General features: G+C 41.3%; 1 protein-coding gene across 1 annotated transcript in view; it reads right to left on the bottom strand.

The window, feature by feature from the left end:
- Window positions 1–27,227, bottom strand: part of FAM83B (family with sequence similarity 83 member B) — a 52,671-nt gene extending 25,444 nt beyond the window's left edge. Inside the window, exons 1-2 of the mRNA XM_081187072.1 lie at window positions 27,067–27,227; window positions 14,046–14,549 (exon numbers count right to left, since the gene is read on the bottom strand). Of these exons, the coding sequence (XP_081043198.1) occupies window positions 14,046–14,489 (444 nt within the window). The 5' untranslated portion in view covers window positions 14,490–14,549; window positions 27,067–27,227. The remainder of the gene's footprint in view (window positions 1–14,045; window positions 14,550–27,066) is intronic.
- Window positions 27,228–27,904: the final 677 nt, after the last annotated feature.

Here is a 27,904-nt window from a genome sequence, read left to right as displayed (position 1 = left end):
CATAAGGACCACAGGAGCGGCGAAGGGATTAAACTCGCCCCACCCCCCACCCCAACTGGCTGCAATCCAAATATACCCACTCCCCAGCAGCTATTTGTATTTTTAAAAATATGTTAATTTTAAATACAAAGAAACATTTAACACTGTTTTTAAAGGTAAAGGTAAACCATTAGGTCCAGTCATGGCCGACTCTGGGGTTGCGGCGCTCATCTCGCTTTATTGGCCAAGGGAGCCGGCATACAGCTTCCGGGTCATGTGGCCAGCATGACTAAGCTGCTTCTGGCGAACTAGAGTAGCGCATGGAAAGCCGTTTACCTTCCCGCTGGAGCGGTACCTATTTATCTACTTGCACTTTGACGTGCTTTCGAACTGCTAGGTTGGCAGGAGCAGGTACCGAGCCACGGGAGCTCACCCCGCCACAGGGATTTGAACCGCCGACCTTCTGATCAGCAAGTCCTAGGCTCTGTGGTTTAACCCACAGCACCACCGTTTGGCCCTAATCTATATCACTGGATACGAATCTGATAGCAGTCAGATTTGCTCCTATGAAGTCTTGCCATGATGGTTTAGCTGCCTTAGCTCATGCAGCTAAACCTGGTCAATTTGCTGTCTATCATGCACAGACCAAGGGGACAGAACGGAAACCAATGCCACTTATTTGCAACAACAACAATAATAAGAAAACATTACTGCAAGGTACAAATTTGCTTATGCTCGCAGCTCCTTGGCAAGGCATAATCTATACAAATCACCAGTCATCTCCAAAATGGAAACTAAGGGCCATTTTTTCCAAGATGGTGTCATGAATATGCATGGTGGTTACTAAACTAGCAGGTATTCAATGCCACCTCACCCCTGCCTGGCTTTAAGGAAAAGTACGGTGCATTTCTCAAAGTATTTTCAACAAAGACTAGCTACCAAGCTTAAAGAGAAGCTGCCAGAAAGCGTTTCCCTCCCTAAATAAATATGTGTCCTCAGAGGGACTATATTGCCAGAGGGGAGAGGAAATTGAGTGGATAGGAGCATACGTGCTTAAAATGAAAAACATTTCTGGAAATAATTCACAAAGGTGACAGAAACTGGATTAGGAAAACACACACAGATGCTAAATTGCATGGGTTGGAAATGGGCTGTGCTATTTGAAAAACAGCCAGGGCATGTACCGTCTGTAAATGGAGCACAGGGGCCACCGGCCTGGACTTAATTATTGAAATTCAATAGCTCATGGCGTTTTATTCCCCACTGAGCATAAATTACTGCTAACATGAAATCTCAGTGTTTGATACTCATAGGTCACAGAGTTGCAGTGTGGAACTGCTTGGATTGTTATTAGTTTTTTAAAGAAAATGTTCATGGATTCCAAAGTAAGATCAAATTCTTACATTTGTGGACAGTGTATCTGGAAAACAGACTATAATGATAACAGCATGACAGGTAAGTACGAAATATAATGTAACTTTTTTTAATCAGCATTTTTACTGCCTACTTGTATGTACAGTGGTACATACAAGGGTAAAGGTAAAGGGACCCCCTGACCATTAGGTTTAGTCGTGGCCGACTCTGGGGTTGCAGCGCTCATCTCGCTTTACTGGCCGAGGGAGCCGGCGTATATCTTCTGGGTCATGTGGCCAGCATGACTAAGCCACTTCTGGCGAACCAGAGCAGCGCACGGAGATGCCGTTTACCTTCCTGCTGGAGCGGTACCTATTTATCTACTTGCATGTTGACATGCTTTCGAACTGCTAGGTTGGCAGGAGCAGGGACCGAGCAACGGAAGCTCACCCCATCGCGGGGATTTGAACCGCCGACCTTCTGATCAGCAAGTCCTAGGCTCTGTGGTTTAACCCACAGCGCCACCCGTGTCCCAACAGCGCCACCCGTGTCCCACAGTGCCACCCACATCCCACAGCACCACCCACATCCCATGAACTTAATCCGTTCCGAAAGTCCGTTCTTAAACCAAAACCGTTCTCAAACCGAGGTGCACTTTCCCTAATGAGGCCTCCCGCCGCCAGTGCCCTTCCACCGTTCAGATTCCATTCTTAGACTGAGGTAAAGTTCGCAAACCAGGAAACTACTTCAGGTTTTGCGTAGTTCGTAAACCAAATTGTTCTTAAATCGGACTGTTCTTAAACCAAGGTACCACTGTATAGTCAGAAGATGCCTTGAGTACAGGTCTTGTAATCTACTCAGCCAGAAGAATAGGTGGCTAACTAGAAGTCTAGCCGACCAATCCTAAGTGACATTGCTTTCCACTTATTGTCATTAAAAAATGAACTGGTGCAATCTTTTTTAAAAAAGCATATCTATGAATTTAAAATCATCAACAGCTGAACGAAACACAATTGGTTAAACAGTGATACCAGGCTTTAGGGGTAATCACAGCAACATGGAGCCATCACTGATCAATAGACTGAAGAACTTAAATATTGTATCTGGGCCCCCGTCAAGCAGCAACAATTAAACTTTTTCCATTTGTTAGTAGCTTAGCTTTGTGTTTAGGCAAGATTTAAGTGACTTGCATATTCTTAAAGTGATGCAAGCTGATCCAAAAACTAACAGAGGATGACTCCTTGGACAATAAGACTGCATAGGTTACCGGTTGTTCAAATTTCGCAGCATTCTTTCCTTGTGTTATCAACACAATCACTGACAAACTCCTGGGAGTGCAGATACATCATTCTCTATGGAATGATGCATTGAAATGGGCTCATTTGCTTTATAAATGTATGTATGTGTATATATTATAAATACACACACACACATATAATTATAAATGTATATATGAAAAGAAAGTAACTTGTATAAATCTCAAAACTTAAAGCAATATAACTATTTAATTTGAAGTTAATTTGTAAACATTTGGAAACACCCCCCCCCCAAATTATATTGGGGGCGAAAAACCTTGCAATGAAGGAGAGTCCATTACCTCCCAAGCAAATCCATTCCACTGTTTGCAGGGGGGGGGACACTTAAAACACTTCACTAATTTATTTTCAAATATGAAATAACTACACTAGATGAAGACATGTGCCATATTGCTGAACTTGTTCAATTATGTTTATTACTGGTGCATAGAGCAAACGCTAAATTAAATCCCAGAATGCACAAGCACATAATTTTCATATAGTGTGTGAAGAATATTTTGAATTCTGACTATAATTTTAGCATACTCAGATGTCTTCAGTACCGAGGAGGCTCATCTAATTGCAATTTTTATTTTATTTTTTAAAGAGCTAAGCACAGGCTCACTTGAACCTAACCAAGAATGTAACCACCAGCTCCTATCTATTATCCTTGTCTATGGAGATTGTCTAATCTGTTCCCTATGTGTGACAGATGCACATGTTCAGTCCTGTGGATATACAAAGCACTATACATGCAGGAGCAAGGCCTTTGGCAGCTCTGCGTGCAGAGTAGCATGGACAGGAGGACAAGAGAAGGATACAATGAGGTATTAGCATGGACACCTGCAGGATTTTTTTTTCCAGGGGGAAGGGGTAAATACTGCAAACATGCATCACTAGCATCAGAGAACTGGCCTACCACTGCTGGAAGAAGTGATGACTGAGCTGCAGTGAGGTCTGAGTAGACCTGACCTCTGAGAAACTAGTATTCCAGGTTAGCCACATCTCCCAGTCTTTTGTTGTTTTTCATTGGGTAGAACTGCTATTCATCTATGGATTGACCTACCTCCTGACACCCTCCAGTCCTTAATTAATTGCCCTGCTGCTAAAATAAACTTAACACCCACACTGCATTTACCCAGCATCCACACACACCCCAAGATAAACAACGCTGGACTATACTTCATTGTTGACATACACTATTTTAATTCCCCCCTCCACCCAGTTAAATACTCCACAGGGCTGATATAACCTCTCTCAGCCACAAGCCTATCCCTTGCAATATGAGATAATAATGATGGACTTTATCCGCATTGGTGCCAGCAAAGCAATTTTTTAAAATGTTTATGAAGTTGGAGAAATAACCTTTTTTTTGGGGGGGGGGACGTGAAAGAAGATTTGACATGGAAAGGTAATGAACTCCCACTATTACTGCTACCTTTCAGTTTTGGGAGAGTCACCCACCAGCTCCTTGTTCACCACACCACCAGCAGAATATGGACTCAGCTATACAGCTGCAAATAGAACGTTTTAAGTGCGTTTCAAGTGCACTATACAAATGTGACTCTAGATGGTGATGGTGAGCTTATGGCAAATTCAATATATCTTTAAAACTTTTTTAAAAAAGCATTTTCACAGCGGTTTTTTTTATATGTGTCTAGATTCCACATCTGTGTTTGTTTGTTGGGGGGAGGTCCTCCAGACCAAATCTTCCTGCAGACTCTTTTGTCTCACACATATGAGGGCATCAGTAAATAAACTAGGCTAAGGTGTGTTCTCACAGTTTTGGGTCTGCATTTAAGTGATATTCAAGAGAGTTGGCAAAGAATCCTGTTGAGATGATGAAAAAAGGAATTTCTCAATCCAGTCTTCCACACCCATCTCCTGCAATACATTTCCTTCTACATACAAAACATTTCCTTTTGATACAGATGCAGAAATTTACAATGCTTAAATTAAAACCGTATATTTAGTATACACTAGACTTCAGAAAGTTGAATGCCTAGGTCTTGGAAATGCAAAAGGAAATAAGTCCCCCCCCCCAAAAAAAAAACCCCAAGCAGGTTTTGTTTTACTGGCTTGTTATGCTGAAACTTAGATCTGGCTAATTAAATCCAGCTAAATTAAAGCACGCATAAGTAGCTGTGTTTTTGCAAGGGCTTGCATTTCTTTCAAGTCATATCAAACTGACAGTACACAAGTTCTGTCATGACTCCAAAAGCACACATACACATTTATTTTTACAGACAAGTTCAATGCAGGTCCAGCCTATTTGCAATCTTCACTAGCAATCAGTGAGATTCTTAACTGATCAGAGAAAAATTGACCTAGCCTGCTTTTTTCAGCAGCTCGGTATGTAGAAATAAACAGATGAAAGTTTTCACAGAATGGAGGTAAATGCCGATCTCAGTGTCACTGTTTAAAAAGGATAGCTAAAGGCCAGATAAAATGTTAGCAACCCATTAGCAATTTCATCATGCACAACTGCATTTGAAACAAGAAACAGTATTTTCAGATACTGTTAAACTGGCTGTCTAATTTAGGCTACAATCCTAAACACTTACCCTAGAGTCAAATCCCATTGAACCTAATGGAACTTGCTCTGAAAAAACATTCATAGGATGAAGCAGACCTTGCCAACTTGGTGACTAGGGCTGGGAGATGTATCAATATATCATCCAAAACTGGTTTGAAGTCCATAGAGCGATATCATTTTCATAATTTTTGACCTGGCAATGTATCGTGAATCATGATGTGTGTTAGGACTGGGTGATATATACAAAAATCATGATGTATGAAAAACTGGGAAGCCAGCCAATGCCTCTATCCTTATTTCAGACATCGTGGCATATCATTATATCGTGACGTTTAGCTGGTGATATGTTGAAAAGCAGATATCGCTCAGCCCTACTGGTGACCTTCAGCTGCTTTGGAATACAACTCCTGTCAGTCCCAGCCAGCACAGCAGGGGGGCAGGAGGTTGATTAAGGCTAGGATCATAAGACAGGTTAGGCTTGGCAGAACTTTTCCCATCCGAAGCTTTTCCCATCCGAAGCTTTTCCCATCCGAAGAGGGGAAAACAATGGAGAAAGTTGGGTATCTTTAGGATTTGTGGTCTCTATCTCAAGGAGAATCAAAAAGCTGCTTCTAGCAAAGTAGGGTATGTGAGTGGAGATATGAATGCTGGATCTGGTCCTTGAGATAGTTTTTTCCTGAGTGCCCAGAGAACCAGGCCTACTTTTAATCAAGATATGGTGAAATGTTTTCACCCAGTTTTCCACTCCTAAGGAGCAGGTGGGATATTTAAGTCCGTAAGAGGAACCCTACTGGATCAAGGCAGCATCTAGTCCAGCATCCTTCTTTCCCACAGTGGCCAACCTGATACCTCTTAGAAGTCCACAAGACAGATACAAAAAATAATAGCCCTTTCTCAGTGTGGTTCCCCAGCTATTAGTATTCAGAAGCATACTGAATATGAATGTTCCCTATGCTCATAATGGCTGATGTCCACTGATAAGTCTATCCTCCAAGGATAGACCCAATCTCTAATAAGTGGCTAAGGAATATTTAACTATTTAATGTTGCATGTCTCTTTGAAGGCTTGTAGGCAAGATGTACATGTGTGTAGGTATGCTATGCCCGAATGGAGGGGCTGCATCATTCCTGGCATGCTGTTATTGCTAAATGGTGCCAATTTTCATCACATGTGAGGTGGCCAGTTTGCAAAGCAGAATTCACTTCCATAGCAGGGCACAGAAGACTGAGAACTTCTGTTGTCCTTGTACCAATCACTGTCTATCACTCAGAGGGAGAGAGAGGGCCAGGGATTCACACTGAAAATTGAAGTTGTCTGGAGGGATCAAGAAAGCTAAACTGATGTGCCTTTGGAAATACTACGTGGTCTGCAAGCCAAATGTGCTGTAACCTTGTAGCAGATATTAATAGAGACCTCAAGAAGAGAGTCTTTAGGGCAGGCACAGAATCATGAGCAATTTTACAACATTTGTTCTCAAACAAATAGAAGAGAAAATCCCAGTTAGAAGACACAGTGACCTTATTCCAGAATCTGAATTACCGGTACCACAGAGGGGAGCAACAGCAGATGTTTGTACACTTTGTCATAATTACTCCAAGAGGGGGGGCAGAATTAAAGTTGCAAAGCAAGTGCATCCAGTATTGCACTCCATTGCATGTCCCTTTGAAGACTTGTAAGCAAGATGTACATGTGTGTAGGTATGCTATGCCCGAATGGAGGAGCCCCAAGGGGCTTGTGAAAATGTGGAGTCAATTTTATAAAGATGACAATACCTGCAATACTACTTCATCCCAGGAGCTGAGTCGAGTCAAGGGCTTATATTGACTTTCATTTTTGTTCTATTGGAACAATTATCCAGCCACAGTCTCTCATTTATTGGGTATGATTGTTATGTCCAGTGGTGCTTTTTAAACATCTTGACATAAAGGGAACACTACTGATCATTAATTACACACATGCTCTCAAAACCTGCTCTACTGTTTTCTTCCTATAATAGAACATATTTATCATTAGTTGGAAGTTGATTAATGCTTTTTTTCCAATCTGAAAGCAGATTTTTATTAAGCTTTGTTGTACTAAAAATAAAGAGGGGGGGCAGCCTCTGGTTTTCGTATTAAAATGAAACATTAGTCCTCCTAAAAACCACTGTACCACCCTACTAACTCTCTGTAATAGCACCCATCTATACCAGACTACAAACTTAATAACTTATCATCGAAGGCATACGGAGGAAATATGGGGGAAACTTGCAGCAAACCAAAAGAAACCAACAGAACTCTCTCTTGCTTGGAATTGTCATGGACTCACAAAACAATGTTTGAAAGGTGAAAATCTATTGGAGACATTCAGGACTTGAGATTCCTACTCTTCAAGCAATAGTTTAAGCACATACCACATTTATTTAGTTGCCATTTTGGTGTTAAGTGTTTTCACTTAGGAGTAAAGAATTCCCCACTCAGAGCTTCCAGTATTTTGTTTAACTTCCATAGCTGCATCAATAGTAACAGCGGCCAAAGCCATCACAAGTTCCTTAAATGATATTGGTCTTTAAAAAAAGAGAGATTCATCTTGTAAAAAAAGAAAATCAGAACAGTTTTTGTGAGCTTGGAGTCACACTGTTCCTTTATATCAGCAGTTTGTGTTGTTCACAGTATGCCTTCATCATATTCCCCATTAGAATATTAATTACCGAACAAACTGGATATAACAGCCCTGATAATGAACGCTGCCATGCTACTACTCATTGTCCACCCACTGTTTTCAGACTTCTCATTAGCTCTAATTCGATTATATGGTGGAAAGACGGCTCAGCCCAACACCTCTCTTTTCGCAGTGTGACATGTCTCCATTTTCAAATGATTAATAGATGCCACAATGCTTTTCAGCAAACATACCCACATTCTGAAGATAGGATCTGAATGATTTGTGCATTTGGTGTGACCACAAGCAGAAAGACAGCAGCTTTTGTGAAATTGCAATCAGATATAGTTTTCATAGTCCTATGAATTCAACCTTTATGAGAAGGAATGGTAACCTGTGCTGACCCCCCTGATGTTCTGGGACCCCAACTCTCATCAGCCCCAGTCAAAAATACGTTTATAGAATAAGCTAGCATGTTTCAGTAGATGCTCCATGGCTGGGGAATGATCTTCTTAGGTGTGCCTTGAACCCACAGAATATTCACTTCAACAGGTGAAGACACCTCTTACATTAGGCTTTTAGAGATGGAGAGCTGTGATAGGTGAAATCAGTTTTATGTATGATGCAACTTACTCTGTTATTACTTGACAATTTCATGTGAATCTTTTTTTAAAAATGTTTTGCTGTGTTTTATTTTGTTGTATTCTACCCTGTGACTGTTTTTTAAAACTGCTTTTTTATTAAAGGTTTTCTGGGGTTACAAAAGTACACACATAGTCACTATTTTCAGATTGTAAAGTCCTTTCTACAGATCAGTTTTATATTCAATATGAGACTTCGATGTTTTATACAGTATAAGGTTGGGGGAGAAGAGAGTTGGGGAGACAGCGTGGTGTGGGGAGAGAGAAGGGGGTAGTAAACTTTCATTCTTTTACATGGTATTTGTGCCAGGTTTTTGTGTCGGTGTCACGTGGGAAAGGTTCCCTTTCTATTCTTTATTAGTTATCATTGCAACTGAGAGGAGGGGTGGCTGCTTCTGATAGCAGAGAGACTTGGCTTGGGGATAGTATCCACAATATAAAAAACACTGCTCCAGAATCCCACCAAACCTCTCATCTCAATCTAAAAACAATAGGAGCATAGCATAGGCTACAAATAAACCCTACCCAATGGAACTATGTTCTAAACCTCCCTTTAAACCCACCTCAACCAAAAGAAGGGAATTCACCATGAAACTTATCTTTGGATGGTACCTAACACCCTGTGACTGTTGTGAAGGGTGATATAAAAATATATTTATAAAATAAGTAGTCATCAGGGATAATGGGACTTGTAGTTCAGCAACATTTGTAGGGCCAGTTTTACAATATGCCTATGATGTCCATGTAAGAAGCCAAATATTGCTGCTCTAACCTTCATTAAATTTGCTTTTCTGTCATAAAAAAATTTATTTGGGTGTTGTCCAGTGGAATCCTGGTCAATAGTTGCATCCTTTGATGTTACTTTATTGAAAACATGTTGCAATCCATTTCACTCGTCCAACATCAAGAGGACCCCATTTGTGAATCATTACCACTATGGAGTTCCAACATGGATAGGCAACAAGGAGAAGCACTGACGGCAACATATTGTCTAATTCTCCTTGAAAATATATTTCAATAAATTCAGTCAAGAACTCTTAGGAACGTATATCTCCTCCACAATCCCTTAGATCTGTGCTATGATATAAGCAATGCACCAAAAAACCCAACAATCTTTGAAGTATAAAACTCTCCACCAGTCAGTACAATATTTTAGTAGCTGCCATCTTCATGGCATTCCCAAGCAAAGGGGTGATGAAAATGCCTGCACTGGTATAAATTGTTATTTTCCCAGATCAGCAATTAACACTGCTGTTGAAAAGGTTTAAGGAAAGGTTTACCTTGAGGCAGACAGTACTGGCCTTTTCAGAGTGGTCTCTGGTATAACTGTGATCATTGGTTTTCAATTTATTTGTTATATTGCTTCAAGGTCAGTTTTCCAACTTATTCTTTGTTATTGTGTGTCCTTTTCCAAACATGAAAGAACAAAAGTATGCGATTTGTTTCAAGTTAGGAAGTCTAAAATTATAAACTTGCTTTTTTATACAAAGTACCCTGAGGAGACTGCTGTATATTAATCCCCCCCCCCTTTTTTTTCTTGATAGATGCCATCTCATTTGGTCAACCTTTATATGGAGAAAAGTATCCAATTTAAACTAAAGTCTCTCATAGCTTCATCAAAGGACATGGAGGGGTTCAACCTTTTCTTGAATACCTTAGGGGTTTTTTTTAATCAAAAATGCTATATGCATATACACAATAGGAATGAGACTTGGAGGAAAACTGGGAAAAGAAAATGCAATGATACACAATGGGGGAATAGAATAAATGAAGAGGGGAGAAAGGGTCTTAAAATAAGCCTTTAGGTTGCTGAAGAGAGAAGAATTAAAAGCCTCCTAAGAGCAGGCCTGCATGCTGCTGCTGCTGTGTCAGCTGAAAGAAAACAGAGCAGGATGGTGCTTGCCCTGCTCCTTTAGGTATGTGGGTGAAGACACAAATTCCCCTTAAGGAAATGAGTTCTTTACACAAAATTCAACGGCTTTAGCTTCAGAAAGTTCCAAACATGCCTCTGTGCTGGCACAAAGCCTGTGTTTATAGAATGGGTCAAGAAACTGCTATCTGCATTTCAAAGATTTTTTTTTAAAAAACCAGTACTTAAAAGATTTCTAGGGCAGTCTATAGGTCAATGAGCAGCAAGGATGGAATACCAGAACATGATAGGCCAGCATAAAATAACCTCATATGAAAAAACAAACAAACTTAAAACCAGCAGATTAAAGCCTATATTCCAAAACAGCCGTGACCTAGAAATTACCTCACGTAAAAGCCAACTGTAACAAGTGTAAGTTCAAGGCATTTTTAAGGGTCAGTACTGTATTGATCGCCGAAGGCTGATCGCCGAAGAATTGATGCTTTTGAATTATGGTGCTGGAGGAGACTCTCGAGAGTCCCATGGACTGCAAGAAGATCAAACCTATCCATTCTTAAGGAAATCAGCCCTGAGTGCTCACTGGAAGGACAGATCCTGAAGCTGAGACTCCAATACTTTGGCCACCTTATGAGAAGAGAAGACTCCCTGGAAAAGACCCTGACGTTGGGAAAGATGGAGGGCAACATGAGGCTGCCAACATGAGTCTGACCAAACTGCAGGAGGCAGTGGAAGACAGGAGTGCCTGGCATGCTCTGGTCCATGGGGTCATGAAGAGTTGGACACAACTAAATGACTAAACAACAACAACTGTATTGATGGACATCTTAAGGTATAGATCTTGGGGCCATGTAGAAGCTCTAACAGCGTCAATAAAGCAGGGTCGGCCCAAGACATTTTGGCACCTAAGGTAACCCCCAAAATGGTTCCCCTCTCCCTGTCAGGGAGGAAGGGGTAAGTGAAGCTCTACATCATGAACAAGTGGTACTGGGAAAGAGGATAATTGTGTGATTGTACTCAAGCTGATGTTTATTATTGCTTTTACAAAAAGCTTTCTAAATTTTAAATGAAATGCCAATAGCAGCTTCTGAGGGGCAATTTTACTTGAAACCCTGGCAGGGTAAGAGTTAAAATTCCCTCTCCATTATCTTGAGGCAACTCAGCCTTCCCTGCAGTAGCTATTTACAAAACACATAGTTGCATAAATGTAATCCTACATGTATCTAATTCAGCCCAAGTTACAGTTTCTTAAATTATTGAATAAAACTAGAATGTAGAATGTAGAATAGTCATTGGAGGGGGCTGATCTTATTCCAGTTCTCATTTAAGGTGACACATGTGCTCTTCTGAGCTGGGTTACAAAAAACAGACTTCACTGTTTTAGTTCACCTATAACCATTCACTCATTTGAAGTTCTTCAAAGGGAAGTTTTCTTTACACAGTTTATAACCTGCACTGACACAGTACCCAAAAGAAACTGTAAATCAGAGCAACTGATAATTTCATAGGAAAGTTCTATAATACAAGACTCAAATAAACCTCTTTCTCCACTTTCAAGTCTGAGCGATTAACTCAGTTGGTCAATCCATCCACACAACATTGACAATGGTCTTAAAGACAATGTTTTTCACTTTGTGTTGTAGTGACTGAGGTATACTGTAGTAGCCAAACAACCTTTGTGCTGTCTCATCTGTAGTCACTTGTCAGCTAGTAATGAGGTCATTAAATAAATTGTCCTCTTAAATCCTACAGAAGCGGCTTAATAAAACAAAGACTCAATCCCAAGTTCCATCTGAGTTCAAAAACGTTGCGAGTGCCATTTATTTCACAGGAAAGATCTACCCAGTGGTTCCCACAATGGGTGGTAGTACCTTCTCAGAGGCACTGGGGTTACTTGGCATTCCACTAAGAGGGAAGGGGGCAGGAGGGGAGTAATGGGGTGTCAATGGCTATCAAACTTTGAAAAGCTGGTATCACTGGATCAAGTGAATCAATGTTGTTGAATTTATTAAGCTAAATGGTTTCAACTGGATTTTGAATAAATGTGGCAATTAATTGCTGTTTTAAAAATGGCTATTGTGTTACCTTAGTGGGTTGGGAAACCTGCTATTCTTAATAATGCTTTTTACAGAATAGAATATGGGGCACCAGGCATGAGTATATGGAACGAAGGTGGTTGTGCCTGAAAATGTTTGAGAACCACTGATCTAACCCATGGTTTGCATCCCAAGGTATCTGGCCAAGCAGAAAATCACTTCTTCACCTCTCCCGAAACAAATAAAAGTTCCCTAGAAGGCACAGGAATGCTAAATAGGCACAAAGCAGCACAGAAGGAATGAATATGCCCTTAAATTTTAAATTGCCAGGAGGAAAAAGGGAGGTAGCAACAAAAATGCAAAAGGATGACATACAGCGGGGAGGGGAACACACATAAATTTTGCACACATCTGTCAATACTTTGGGTGCTTATGGTGGGAAGGAGCTATAAATGAGTGCGAGTGAGTTAGTAATACCTTTGAGAGAGACATTACACTTTTAGCTAGTTATATTCTGGTATTTCAAGTTTATGTTGCAAAGCCAAACCTGGACAGCCATTGCCTGCAAGGTTATCTGCTACTAATACTACTGCAGAGGGGAGGCTGGTCTAAATACACAAACATTCGTCTCTTCCAAAATTAGTTCACACTGAATTTAAACATACCACAATCAAGGAACAAAAATGTAGATGATTACAAATATGCATGAGCTGTATTGCTTTCCTGCTTCGTACAACTGGTGGTTCTCATGTTCCAAACTTCTGCAACCCATCCAAAGGAAATCACAATTAAATCCCATTGATTTTGCTACAGAAGTGGTAAACTTCCTTCACTGAAATCCACCAGCATTAAAAATATGTTTAATAGTTTGAGAAAATAAAGAAACTGGGGCCAAATGCCAAGCTATACTGGAGATCCATTTCTGGAGCTCCGCAACTATTTTTCTCTTTCTAAAGGCACCCATGGGCCCCTCATGTTAGACTGGGGGCACAGTACATGGGACAGTCTAACCATTCCTCTGCTATGTTATCTAGATACTCTGCAACCAAACTGAGCTGCAGTTAGTCACAGCTTACCTATGGAGGGGGAAACTTGTGGGCTTAAACATTTAGATCACACACACTAATAAAACAAAGCTTAATCTATATCACACTTAATAAAACAAAGCCCAATCTATATCAGAAGCCGCTTTTTCAAAAAGGAAATAGTTTTGAAAGTTTTAACACCAGAGTTGGTGATGTCTTGCCCTAGAGTTTATTTTTCTGCTTGCTTCTCTGTTTCTTGGTTTGCTATATATTTACTACTACATTCCTAATTTATTTTATTGATTTCAACTATTCGTGTGCTGCTTAATCATTGTCATCTCAAAGCAATGTACAGGAGGTCCAGTACAATAACAATAAAAATGAGTTTCAACTATTAAATCAGAATTAAATTTAAAAGCCCGGCTGAAATTGCATAAATAAATAAATAAATAAATAAGAGTCTCAATGACCATGTGTCCATGATGGCTACATTCTTATGATTCTTTCACAGAAGTTCAAAATCTGAGTGGAAGCACTTTAAGTAATCTGGCAGATAAAAGTGTCCCTTTGCATTGTTATGAACTTCAGTTTCACATTGATATGAATAATGAAATAAAAATGTCACTTATCTATTATAAATTAGATGCTTAAAAAAGAAACTATAAAAGTTTACCTTTCTTGCTTCTTTTACCATCTTCCTAATAGTTTCCTTTATTGTAAAAGGTTGTATTCGAGGGGGATGGAAGAGCAACTCAATATTTGTACCACCATTAATTCCAGGCATTACATAAGGCCAACCCAAATCAAGATTAGGAGCTTCCACATCTGATTCCATCGGCCAATAAGTTCCTGAGGAAGAGGTATCATCAGCAGCATTGTCAGTAGCACAAACTGTGTTTTGAGGGATTTTCTGAACTGTGTTCAGTATATAATTGATTTCATCATCTGCTAGAAACTCTGCACATCTCTCCTTGGAAAGAAATTCTTGGTAAGCCTCTGAACCACTTTCAATTAACACATCAATGGCAAGCCTGTAACATTCCTTGTAGTGCGGTTCAAGGTAGTTGTCTGATCTACAATCATCATGTAAGGATGACAGCAGAGATGAGGTTTCCATTTTCACAGTAATTTAGGAGCAAGGCTTCTTAAATGCCCATTCATGCACTATGGGATGTATCTGAGAACAAAACAGAAACAAACAACAGTCAATAGTGTGTGCATCAATATTTACATTATTTTAAGCACTGTGCAGATACAATATGAAGCCAAGCGAGAGAAAAGACCTCCCTTGTTTTATCATCACATTTCTTTTTCTTTTTAAATGTTTTTATTAGCAATTTCAACATACCAAAATATCAAAACATATCATATTCATTATTTTTCCCCTTCCCCGCCCATCAAACCCTCCCCCTGAGACTTCCCTCAGGTCCTCTCTCTGATTTTTCAGCACATATTATTCTCTGCTGTTATAAAATTACACAGATCCTTACATTATTTATCTACCATGTTATCAACCAATAAATTTGTGTATGTTTATTCACAACCTGCCAAGGAGTCCAATTCATTTTGTCTTTTTAAATAATTTATGAAAAGTTCCCATTCTTCCTTAAAGTCACAGTTGTCCTTGTCTCAGTGTTTATATGTCAGTTTAGCCAGTTCTGCATAGTTCATCAAATTCTCTTGCCATTGTTCTTTTGTCGGGGTTTCCTCATTCTTCCATCCTTGAGCTATTAAGACTCTTGCTGCTGTTGTAGCATACATAAATAAGTTCTTTGTTTTCCTTGGCAGGTCTTGTCCTACAATCCCTAACAAAAATGCTTCTGGTTTTGTTGTTTTTTACAAATGTCATTTTAAACATTTTCTTCTTTGCACAGTGACTGAGAGCATATCATGGACAGACTGACCATTTTAGTCTCTCACTGATGGTGTTTTTAACACATGCACATTGCAACCATCATTGTTGTCTTATTACGAGTTTATCATCATTTGATTATAATGTTCATCAAGGCCACTTCACAGATCTAAGTTGGTTCCATTACTGTCCTGTCCAGCCTCATCTCCCATCACCCTAAGCACCTGCTTCTTAGAAGACTAGCTTGAAGGCATTCAAACAGTTAGCAATGGCTGCAAGTAATAGTAGATGGCATCCAGTTAATGTCTAGAACTGTAGTGGCACTTGATGCCCGTCTGATGAGGCAGGACACAAAATAGACAAGGCATTTTAGAAATGGTTAATGGAGGCAGAGATACTTTATTACAAGAGAATGGGTAGGATGGCTGGGAACAAGGAGAACTATATTGCCACCTGCGAGTCTGCAGCATGAGCAATTGCCTTCCAGCTACTGACACACCCAGATCTCATCAAACTTTCCAGACCTCTGCCAGCCTGGTTTGGGGAGTGGTGTGGTCTGAGATGGCAGCGGCTGTCAATCTTAACCTAGAGACTGATAAGGAAGTGTAACTGTACCCTTTTGACCCAGTTGTGGCATTTAATGTGGCTGAAATGTTCATGACAGTGTCATGAGACTTCACAGGTATATTGAGAAACATTTGGTGAAGAGATTCCAGAAAATGAAGACAGGGAGGTGCTTGTCGTTAATCCATGATATTCCCTGTGAAGCCCCTCAGGGTTATTGCTGGTCCCTAAACATTAGATATAGACAGGGCCAGCCAGGACATTTTGCCGTTTGACACCACCAATAAAAGAAGACCACAGAGCTACAAGTGATATACTCCTCAGTCACCACATCTGCAGCTTGAGGTGACTGACTCATCTTGCCTTATGGGCTGGATTTAAGAGCACCTGAATGTATACTTCTATGTGATTTTATACATAATTGGCTGTTTTTTAAAACAACAACAACAACACATATTACTGTTGTTGAATGTCATGAACAGTGAGAAGGTAAACCTTCAATGGTTGCAGCTCTACACACATTTATCTGAGAGCAATTCACTGAACTCAACAGAACTTCTACATACATTTGCACAGAATAGCATTGTAAAAACCCATCTTTGCCTTCTCCTTTTCAAACACTTTCCACCTCTCATGCCTCCTGTACACAGTTTATAGAAAAGAGATACAACTCATCCGCTGCTCCCTAGAACGTGCCCTTGAGTTTACTACATTCCTCTTTCTTTTCCCATGCTGATCTAATCCATTTTCTGCTTGCCTCCACAACAAACCTACATCTCGTCCATGACTAATTAGCAGAGAAACGCTTAAGAACTGCTTTTCTCCCACACCTTATATCAGACACTGAATCAGCAAGGTGGTTATAGGTATCCACCCTGACTGCTCTCGAAAGCAGCAACATATATCTGTAGCGATATCAAAACTTGTTCATTAAGTCTTGCATTACAAGCAAAAGCCACTCAGTATTGCCACAGGAAGAGATACCAGTTAGGGTTAAATGTAAAACCTACATTCGTTGCTAATCTTTTATAGAGTTTAAGAAATAGTCTACATTCATGTGATTTGCCTTTGCAGCAGGGAGAGGAAGTTCTGTTGAACAAGTGCCAACAGGACAACTTTGTTGGCTACAACTTTCCCTCTCTCTCTCTCTCTCTCTCTCTCTCTCTCTCTCTATCACTCCACACGTACCCACACCCACACCCACCCCTTATGATTATGATGACAATACACTTGATATATTAATTGCTGAGAAAGAGAAATGCATAGAAAATAACACTGTGCTACATTTGTTACCAAACATATACAAATCGCTGAACACGCTGCTCTCTTTTGATTTATTTCCTTTATAAATCTTGTATATACCTTTCCTCCAAGGAGCTCAAGGTAGTGTAGATGGTTCAGCCCCTCCCCATTTTATCCTCACAACAGTCCTGTGAGGTCCATTTGGCTGAGCTTTTAAATCCTTCTGCTAATGATCTGGCACATTAGTAAATGCATACCTTGGCCATTGGGCATTATCTGATTGGCTAGTCTTGTGCACCCATTGAGAATGAGATCCAGTGCTTGTGGAAGACCAATTAGCTTTGGTAATTTAACAGAGCTGCCATCTTTCAGTGGAATACCAAGATACAGTGGTACCTCGGGTTAAGAACTTAATTCGTTCTGGAGGTCCGTTCTTAACCTGAGGTACCACTTTACCTAATGGGGCCTCCCACTGCTGCCATGCTGCCGCCACACAGTTTCTGTTCTCATCCTGAAGCAAAGTTCTTAACCCGAGGTACTATTTCTGGGTTAGCGGAGTCTGTAACCTGAAGCGTCTGTAACCCAAGGTACCACTGTACATGCAGGACACTCTCAAGATAACACTTCCTTCTACCAACATACAAGTAGCCAAGAAGGACAGCTCAAGTCCAATAGTCACTGCAGCAACCACTGGCTTAGAACATTTCCTCTGGGAAACACCCATGGGACCCAAGAGCAAGCTTTGACTGATTCAAATACTAGGAACTGTTTTGCATATATATAACTCAATCTATAATCTTCGTATTCCCATATTGAAAGGCCCCAGCAGAATTCCCTTATGAATCATTCTCTTATGAACCCTCTTGCCCTGAAAGCATCTTCTTAACGGCCATCACTTTCCTCCCTTCTGAGATACATGCAGCCTGCAGTCAAAGCCTAGCCAAACCCTACTCATGTAGAGAATCTCTGTACCACTTGATCAAAGGGTCACTCCAAGAAGGGCACAAATAAAACTGTAAAGAAATTCCACAAACCAATAAAAAGCAAATATTCAATAATATATGTGTCTGGGTAGACTTGGCGGAACAAAAATAAATAAAAAAGAGTGTTCAACGGGCACCTAAAACAATATAGCCAGGATTTCTGGCTGATTTAAATTGGTAGGGAGTTCCAGAACATAGCAATAGATTCCTCAGAAATAGACCTTATGTGGGGTACTTGCAGAAGTGCAAGTTCTGCAGGTTGAAGAAACCAAATTGTTACATGCATGGCAAGCTGAGTGCTTAAATACTAAAGACCCTCTTGTAGAAGACATGGGGTAAAGGTATTTTTTATTAATATGCATTGACTGGTTAGAATGATCTGAGCACATTGTATTGTATATGACAATTGCTTTTTTTTTTTTTTACTTATTACTATAATTATACAGGTTGAGTTTTATTTTAATCAACTGTTTGTTCATTCAGCTTTTGAAATTTATTATTATTATTATTATTTGCTTTTAGCCTTTATATTGTTTGACATCTTGGGTGGGCTAGGTTCAGAATGGCAGTTTATGAAGATAACTCACCCAGGGAAAAGCTTTAGCTGTAGATTTAAGATCTGCATCCCAATTAACCGGAGGGACTAGCAACAAGCTAAGACTTCAGCACTTTCAATTACAGAAGTGCTGGTTTCTGTAAAGGCCACACAAGAAGAGCCATCTCTTCTCCCCAAGCCAAATTTGATGGAGTTTAATGATTTTCTCTCTCTTCCGTCTTGTTTTTGTTTTGTTTTTTTACAAAGCTGGGAAATATTTTCTACTTAACATGAAACTCTTCTAAAGTCTCTTCTAGCAATAAAACCCAAAAGCAAACGAAGATATTTCTTCCTCAAAGCCAATGTCAGCACATATTTTACACTAATGTAATCTTAAAATGTGTTTAGTATTGGGTACTTAATTTCACTGTTGATATATTATATCAGGCACCCCCAAACTTGGCCCTTCAGATTTTTTTGGGACTACAACTCCCATCATCCCTAGCTAACAGGACCAGTGGTCAGGGATGATGGGAATTGTAGTCGCAAAAACATCTGGAGGGCCAAGTTTGGGGATGCCGGTATTAAATAGTGCCTTTCTTTAAAGGCATGTGCAACAACTTTTTAATTGTTACATCAGGAGTTCTTACATATAAGACAAACTGTTTCATTCTATCAGGATCTTCAAATGATTTGTAATACATAACTAGAAATGTAAAAAAATAATTATTATTCAGTTAATTGGTTAAAAACTAGCCTTTCTGGGCCATAAAACTGGCCACAGATGCCCTGCTCACCAGCTCACCATTACAACCCAGTAGGTTTGAGGGGTGAAGTACAAGAGATTGGGCCTTTTCAGTAATGGCCCCATCCTTGTGGAATTCTATTGTGTGGCTCCTTCTGTTATTATCTTTCAATGGACCTTGTTTACCTGGCTGTTCCAAGTTGCTTCTAACTGAATAAAACTGGTGCTTTCACTACGGCGTTATGTGGCATGGTTAATTGCTTTATGTTTTAACTTTTTATTATTTAAATTACCCTGAGAGTACCTTTGGCTTTGAAAGACAGTACAAAGATATCTTAAATAAACACAGCCTAACATGGCAGGCACTGTAGTATCACATCATCAGTTTTCTCTGGATTAACTTTCAATTTGTTCACCAGCCACAAAATCTCTAACCACAGTGAGACAGTCCTTTTTCAAAAACAAAATACAAAACATCAAACTGAGAGTTTCTTTTGGTCATTATTCCAGTTCTTCACAGATTCCGTGAGGACACTTGTAGATTAGTTGGAATTTACCTTTTCCCCAATCCTGCTCCCACCTACCGACATGTTTATCTATTAATAATCTGGGAATCACAAGTGGGAATAGTGCTGTTGGACTCAGGTCTTCCCAGCTGGCCTCTCATAGGCATTTGTTTGGCCAATGCGAGAACAGGATGATAGATTGGATGAACCACTGGCCTGATCTAGTAGATTCTTCTTATGTTCTTGGTCAATGGCGCAATCAACTATAAGAACACTCAGCTCAGTTTAGTACAGATCCATCTACAACCATGAGTAATAATCTGTGCCCCCCCCCCAGGTGCTGCTGGGCTCCAAATCTCATCAGCCTCAGCCAACATGGCCAGTGGGTCAAGGATGATAGGAAGCGAGCTTGGCAACATTTGGCAGGCCACAGGTACCCCACCACTGTCCTTAAGAGTGTGCATTTGTAGGAGAGAAGAGCTACTAGTAGTCTCTATGATAGAACTAGGACTGGGTGATATTCTGGTTTTCAACATCACAATATATACCAGCTAAACATTGCGATATATATCACACTGTCTGAAATACGGATGGAGCTATGTAGAGGCATTGATTGGCTTCACGTTTTTTCTCACATTGTGATTTTTACATAACACACACACACAAAAAAAAACAAACAAACTAACTAACTAACATCATGAAACCAATTATCATGATATGGGCTTGAAACCAGATTTGGACGATAATATCGCCCGGCTGAAATACACATCATTATTCACGATGTATTGCCAAGGTCCAAAACTCCGAAACCAGTAACACCATATGGACTTCAAACCAGTTTTGGATGATATATTGATATATTGCCCAGCCCTAGACAGAACCTAGTGAGAAAGTGTAGGAAAATAGAATTATTACTTTACCCAGGCTGAAAATTCAGATTTAATACCAGTGTGGTTTTTCAGTGGTTAGAGAGAGTGTAACATAGGGCCTAGACAGATGTGCACTAGGTGGAACTAATTTAAATCTCTGCTCAGCCATGAAGCTTGCTAAAGTAATCCTTGGCCAGTTACACACATTCAAGACTATCCTACTTCACAGGGGGAAATGCCACTCTTATCTTATTGGGGGAAAGTTGTGCTATAAGTGTGAGAAGTAAATGTTTCTTACACAGAATACAGTTCTAGCAAACTTAAATTTCACCTCACTTTGGTTTGGTATAGACTCTATAGAGACCATTACTGACATCAAACAGATCCTCAAAAACATCAGCTTATCTATTAGCAATTGAATACACAAATGTTTTAGCTTATGAACAGATCTGTGCAAACCGATGGCTGTATTTTGTGCCTCACACCCCATAATAAGCAATGTGCACAGAATACAAAAAGCAAGCAGATATTAATATAGATGTAAATGAATCGCATTTGTATTCGTTTAAGGCAGCAATCCCACACACATTATCTGGTAGGCAGATGTGTTACCCACATTATACTGCATGTGGTTAAAAACTGGGATGTGAAGAAAAATTAATTACATGACAGTTATTAAAATCACTGAATTAAATCCAACAGTTTCCTCATAGATTGGTGTTGGTTATTTATGGATCATTAACTAAATTAGCTGAACATTCTACTGCCCAAAACAGTATACAGTGCAACAAAAATCCAACAAAATCAAGTTATGCTTAGACCCAATCTACCAGTCATTTCTAAGGCACTCATCAGTACAGGCCCCAGAAGTGTCAATAATGAATGAAATGGAAACTACAGAGCACAGCTGCATTATAAAACAGTTCAATAAAAACATTTGCCACCTCTTTGGGTTCTGGGAGGTGTGTGGAACAGCTGGAAGCAACAGCTCATCAGTGGCCTTAGGCAAGTTACTAGGTCTCAGGCTAGTATCCCATCTGCTTTACGGGAATAATAATAATTAAACCCATACACATGCACACACAAATCCTCTATAGAAAATCAAAATGTTAAATTGCAGTGTCTTTTAACTTTTGGCATTGTAGCTAATCCCTGGAAGAAGCTGAACGGAACCAATAAGTACCGTATTTTTTGCACCATAACACTCACTTTTTTCCTCCTAGAAAGTAAGGGGAAATGTCTGTGCGTGTTATGGAGGGAATGCCTACTGGTGGCATGCCTACGGATTTTCCTCCTCTACAAACTATGTGCGTGTTATGGTCAGGTGCGTGTTATAGAGCGAAAAATACGGTACTTTTATAGCTGGATCAATGGTCATAGTAAATAAACTTGGACTTTTTCACAGGGTCAGAGACCAACACCATTGTTTTGATCAGAAAACAAATGTATGCATCCCTGTTAAAACTGATTTACAGCACACCTGTTTTGTTCCAAAACCCACACCTCGGAAAATCCCCTCCTATTCTTCACGAAAGACCAAACAAGAAAAGCTGCAGTTGTAAGTGATCCACGCAGATTAGCACGTTCTCAAATCCCCTTCTGAAACATAATACCCCACCCAATTAGGACATTATGAGTCTTGCTAAAACAATGCTTCATTAAGCAACAATAACTGTTCCAGACACTGTTGCACAAGAATGCCATTAATAACACAACAAATAAATGTCTACTAAGACCTACCCACACCTATGGCACTGTTGAGTTAATTACTATATAACACCAATACTAATGTACCACAACTATTAAGTGTTATTTCATCCCTACTGTCTTTCTTCATAATTTGTTATTTAAAAAAGAGAAACAGTTCTTTATAATATAGGTCATTAAAAAATATCTCTAAAACAAAACAAACAGATTAGTAATATCTGTTTAAAGCAGAGGTTTAACTTTTTGAGTCCACAGCTCCCTTGACCAAGTACATTCTTTCTGTGCCCCCCCTTGTGGGGCTCAGGAGCCCAGTTATGGCGGCAAACAGATTGAGATTGAATCCTGACAAGACAGAAGTACTGTTTCTGGGGAACAGGAGGCGGGCAGGTGTGGAGGATTCCCTGGTCCTGAATGGGGTAACTGTGCCCCTGAAGGACCAGGTGCGCAGCCTGGGAGTCATTTTGGACTCACAGCTGTCCATGGAGGCACAGGTTAAATCCGTGTCCAGGGCAGCTGTGTACCAGCTCCATGTGGTACGTAGGCTGAGACCCTATCTGCCCGCGGACTGTCTCGCCAGAGTGGTGCATGCTCTGGTTATCTCCCGCTTGGACTACTGCAATGCGCTCTACGTGGGGCTACCTTTGAAGGTGACCCGGAAACTACAACTAATCCAGAATGCAGCAGCCAGACTGGTGACTGGGAGCGGCTGCCGAGACCATATAACACCGGTCTTGAAAGACCTACATTGGCTCCCAGTACGTTTCCGAGCACAATTCAAAGTGTTGGTGCTGACCTTTAAAGCCCTAAACGGCCTCGGTCCAGTATACCTGAAGGAGCGTCTCCACCTCCATCGTTCTACCCGGACACTGAGGTCCAGCACCAAGGGCCTTCTGGCGGTTCCCTCACTGCGAGAAGCCAAGTTACAGGGAACCAGGCAGAGGGCCTTCTCGGTAGTGGCACCCTCCCTGTGGAACGCCCTCCCACCAGATGTCAAAGAGAACAACAACTACCAGACTTTTAGAAGACATCTGAAGGCAGCCCTGTTTAGGGAAGCTTTTAATGTTTGATGTATCACAGTATTTTAATATTCTCTTGGAAGCCGCCCAGAGTGGCTGGGGAAACCCAGCCAGATGGGCGGGGTATAAATAAATTAATTATTATTATTATTATTATTATTATTATTATTATTATTATTATTATGTCACCCCTTGCATGCAAAGCTGCCAGCCTCTCACCCTTTTTCAGACACCCTCCCCTTGTGGAGTGTTTCCTCAGCCTCCTCCTCTCTCCTCTCTCCCCTCTCCTTGGGAGTCCTCTGGGCAGCTGCTGCTGCTGCCCCTGGTCTCTCAGTTGCCCCCCTTTCACCCCAAAGAGAGGTGCCTTCTCACACTGCCCCACAAGGGCCTGGGACTTGTGTGTCCATTCCCAACAGCAAGGGCTGGCTGGCTGGGCTCCTTCGCCTGCTTGCTTCCTTGCTTATTCTGAGGATGCCTCAGCTTCTGGCAACCAGCACCCCCTGACCAGCCCCAGAGGCACCGTTCGCCTGGGGAGCTTGGAACCAGGGCTGCTGCAACACACAGTCATGCAAGCCTTTGGCATACAGAGTTGTGAGAGGGCAACAGAGGAGGGAGGGAAGGAAAGAGGGACACAGGCCTGTGTTGCCCGCGGGACCCCTGACCATCATTCAAGGCGCCCCAGGGTGCCACGGCACAGTGTTGAAAACCACTGGTTTAAAGCAAGGAAAGTATCAAAAACTCTGATGCAAAAGACCTACTGCCCTATATTTAAACATGTATATTAATACATTATCTACCATTTATACAAAAAGGGAGAACAAATGTAATCAGATTTTGTTAGGGACAGGTATCCATATACGTTAAAAGCTTAAAATATTATGGCTTCAATTCTAAGGAGACTTGCTTGAGAATAAACACAGTGGATACAGAGGGACTTCTTTATAAACATGCACAAGAACGTGCTGTAAGGCTCCAGTAGGAAGTGGGGCCTATTGAAATCAGTATGACCCACTTCCAAGTAAGCATGCAGAATAGGCTACTGCCTGGTGATCAAGCTGCAAAGACCACTTATAGCAGATGGGAACAAATTCAAAGAAAGAACTGAAATTTAATACGTTGTTTTATTTGAAGCTTAGGTGTCTAATGGGAATGTATTCTTGAATCAAACTGCTCATGGAGAAGTTGCTCAAGGCATTTGAATTTAATGGAGATCACACTAAGATCACTGTCTTAAACATTTTTCCCCCACTGAAGCCATATTAACTTACCTTTTGAATCAGGGATTTCATCTCATTAATACATATAGTTCTTTGATATGAATAATAGAAATTCATTGTTACGGGCTCGATTAGCTACAGGTTAAAAGTGCAAGCAAATATTGTATATAGGAAATATTAAAAGAACCCAGGAGCAAAAAAAGCACAGCACCCAACACTCCCCTAGTTTTTGTGTCTTGTTCAGTGTGGTATAATGTAACACCCAAAAGAGGGTATTTTGGGTACATACTGATGTCCTCCAAACAATTTTTTAAAATTTAAATAAATCAGGCCCTTTATAACCATAACAGTGTCATATTGCCTCTGTTCTCTAGGAGGCACTAGACTTAATTGTACTGGGGTAGAGTCGGGTGGAAAAGAAACAGGATGGAGGTAGAGTTGGGTGTTTCCTGTGGCTGTGTTGTTTTTTGTGTTTGAGAAAAATAACACAGTTCTTGTTTAGCTTCCAGATGACTGTGTCCTCCAAGCATCCATGACATTTGGGACATGTGATTTAAAAGTATGCATGTACATAAATGCCCACGTAAGATGTACAGTCGCCTTGAGAAATGGCTTAAAAGGAGGTATGCAAAACATAAGGCACCTTGAGAAAAAATAAGTGGACTGCAAGTTTGAATGAACAGTATGCCTCTCATCAGCCAGCCTTCGTTTTACATTACTGCTATTTTTCTAAAAACTTTAAGGACACCAGCCCCCCCCCCAATTCTAAGCATTCTATTGCTCTACCCATTTGACCTTAAGGGTTTTACTATTGAAGTTAATTTATCCACTATCACGCAATATGAAAACAAATTATTATTATTATTTCTTTCATCTGTATACCGCCCATCATCTGAAGATCCAGGGTGGTTCACAAAATAAAAATACAAAACAAGAACACAAAATCCATAATAAAACAAAAACAAAGCAATTACACCCCCCCCCCAAAAAAAATAGCCCAACACATTTAAGAGGTCATGTAATGTTAATCCGCCAAAGCCTGGTTATAGATGAACAAATGATGTGTTGCAAAATTAGATGGCTGTTAGCATGCTAGCAACCAAGTAAAGATTTTTTGGGTTGATTAATTGTGTGGTTTTTAATTATCTAAACCTCAATAAAAGTGCCTTCGTGAGACTATTGATTTAACAGAGGTTGAACTCTGCGAGTAATTCTGCTTCTGCTCCTGTCGTGCGGCTGGTGGATGAATCTGATTTTAAGAGCAAAACAAATGCACTGTAATACCAGTTCCTAAGAATCGCTCGGGTTGGGCCTGCCTGCTTTCCAAAGACATCTGTTTGGCCATTGTGAGAACAGGGCGCTGGACTAGGTGGGCCATTGGCCTCATCCACTGGGCTCTCATTTTTGATGTACAGGCGCGGGTTGCTTTCCACCAGTCCAGTCTTTCTACTAATACTGCTTGAAAGCTAGACTCAGATGCTGAAAGCAAGCCCACCATGTTTGAATGACTTACTCCCAAGTAGCCTTACAACCTGAAGGTACACCATTAACCATGTAGGTTTTGCATTTGCCTTCCAGATCAGTTAAACAAAAAACAAAAAAAGACAAATGTTAGCCTCACAGGTGAAAATAGCCTGGAATTCTTAACCCTGTTCTCTTCCACATGAAACACATCAAATATTACTGTGGCACTTGAAACAGGAATGATTTTTATCTGGTGAGAAGGGAGACAACCAAATCACACCAACTCTGCCCTTCCCATCATGTGGTAGCTCTTCACCTTATCCTTACTCCTTGGTCTCTCCAACCATGGGTGCCCAGATGATCTTGGACTATAACTCCAATCTTCCCCAGACAATTTAGCCAATGGTCAGGGATGATGGGAGTTGTAGTACACCAACACCTGAGAACTTAAGGTTGAAGAACACAGCCCTAGTCAAAACTTTGTTGGATAGCTTCTCTTATTTTCCTGTCCTGCCAAGTCCCTCTAAGATACACAACCGGGTGTCCTTTCCTTACAAAGCAACGTCCTTCCCTTTTACAAGACCATTAACTCCAGGGCTTGTGCCGCGTCCGTTATGGGCTGGAGTGAGAAAAGCCTCCTTGGAGTCCTCGGTTTTATTTTCTCCTCACGTCGGAAGAGCAGCCCCATCCATTTTAAACTAGGAGCCATGAGAATGTCTACACACTTGGGCAAACAAAAAAGCACTAGAAACCGGAGTCAGACCTTTCCGCCCTGTCGACAGAAAGAGGGCGTCAGTGGAGAGGAATGTGAGATGACCAGGCGCGCATCGGCTTCTGTTCAAAAAGAGAACGGGAAAAGTGGGGGGGGGGGGCTAGGCTGGTGTCTTGGCAAATTGGGAACTCCCGCCGTTGCCTGCCGTGCACCTTCAAGAGAAACTCGCCCAAACTGAGAGGGCGGAGGGGAAGGCTGGAAAAGAAACTCGGGACCACTTACTTTGCTGCGTCCCCGCGCGCTTGGCCGTCCGTCCCCTCGGAAGCTTCGCCTAGCATGGGAATTGGCGCGGAGGCAACTGCGCGCACCGGGGGAAAAGTGGCGAGCTTCAAGTTGCAACACGGCTCCCCTCCTCGCAGGTATTTCCCGTCCTCCTCGCGCTCGCTCTCAGGAGCGTTGTGGGCAGGGATGGGCGTGGAAACCAGTTCCAACATGCTCGAGAAGCGCAAACCCAGCCCTGGCGGCCGCCGCCAAAAAGGAAAGAAAAGAAAAGCAGCAGCAGCAGAAGTGGAGCAAGAGCTTGGTTGAACCCAAAAGACCCAGCCCTTTCCCGAGCAAAGTACATGCCTCCTTTCCATTGTCAGCTCAGCAGCTGCTGCGGCTTCAGAGGGGCGGGTGCTGGAAGGGCGCCGAGGGCAAGAAGGTGGCCTCAGAGGAAGTGGGAGACTTCTTAGGGTCTCACCAGGGCCGTCCCGTCTGTAAGGCCCAACGAGGCAGCTGCCTCAGGCGGCGGCCCCCTCCCACAGAGAAGCCAGCTCTCACAAGAATTGGCTTCCATCCAGGCATTTATCTCATTTTTTAAGGCACCACGATACGTGCCTCCTGCCAGGGTTGCCATATTTCCGGACATATGGCAACCCTCCTAGTGCCCCCTTCACTGGAGAAGTTCTAGGTTCTGGTCACCAGCAGGTGCTTCTCCTTGTCTCTCTGGTGAGGGTGGGTGGGCAGGAGGCACCTATTGTGGTGCCAGAGAAGTCCTCTACTGCCTCTGCCTCCACAACAACAATTTATTTATACCCCACCCATCTGGCTGGGTTTCCCCAACCACTCTGGGTGGCTC

Source organism: Podarcis bocagei (assembly GCF_964188305.1).
Source record: "Podarcis bocagei genome assembly, chromosome: 3".
In the NCBI taxonomy this organism is placed as follows: Eukaryota; Metazoa; Chordata; class Lepidosauria; order Squamata; family Lacertidae; genus Podarcis; species Podarcis bocagei.
This window is presented reverse-complemented; position numbering and strand designations above follow the sequence as displayed.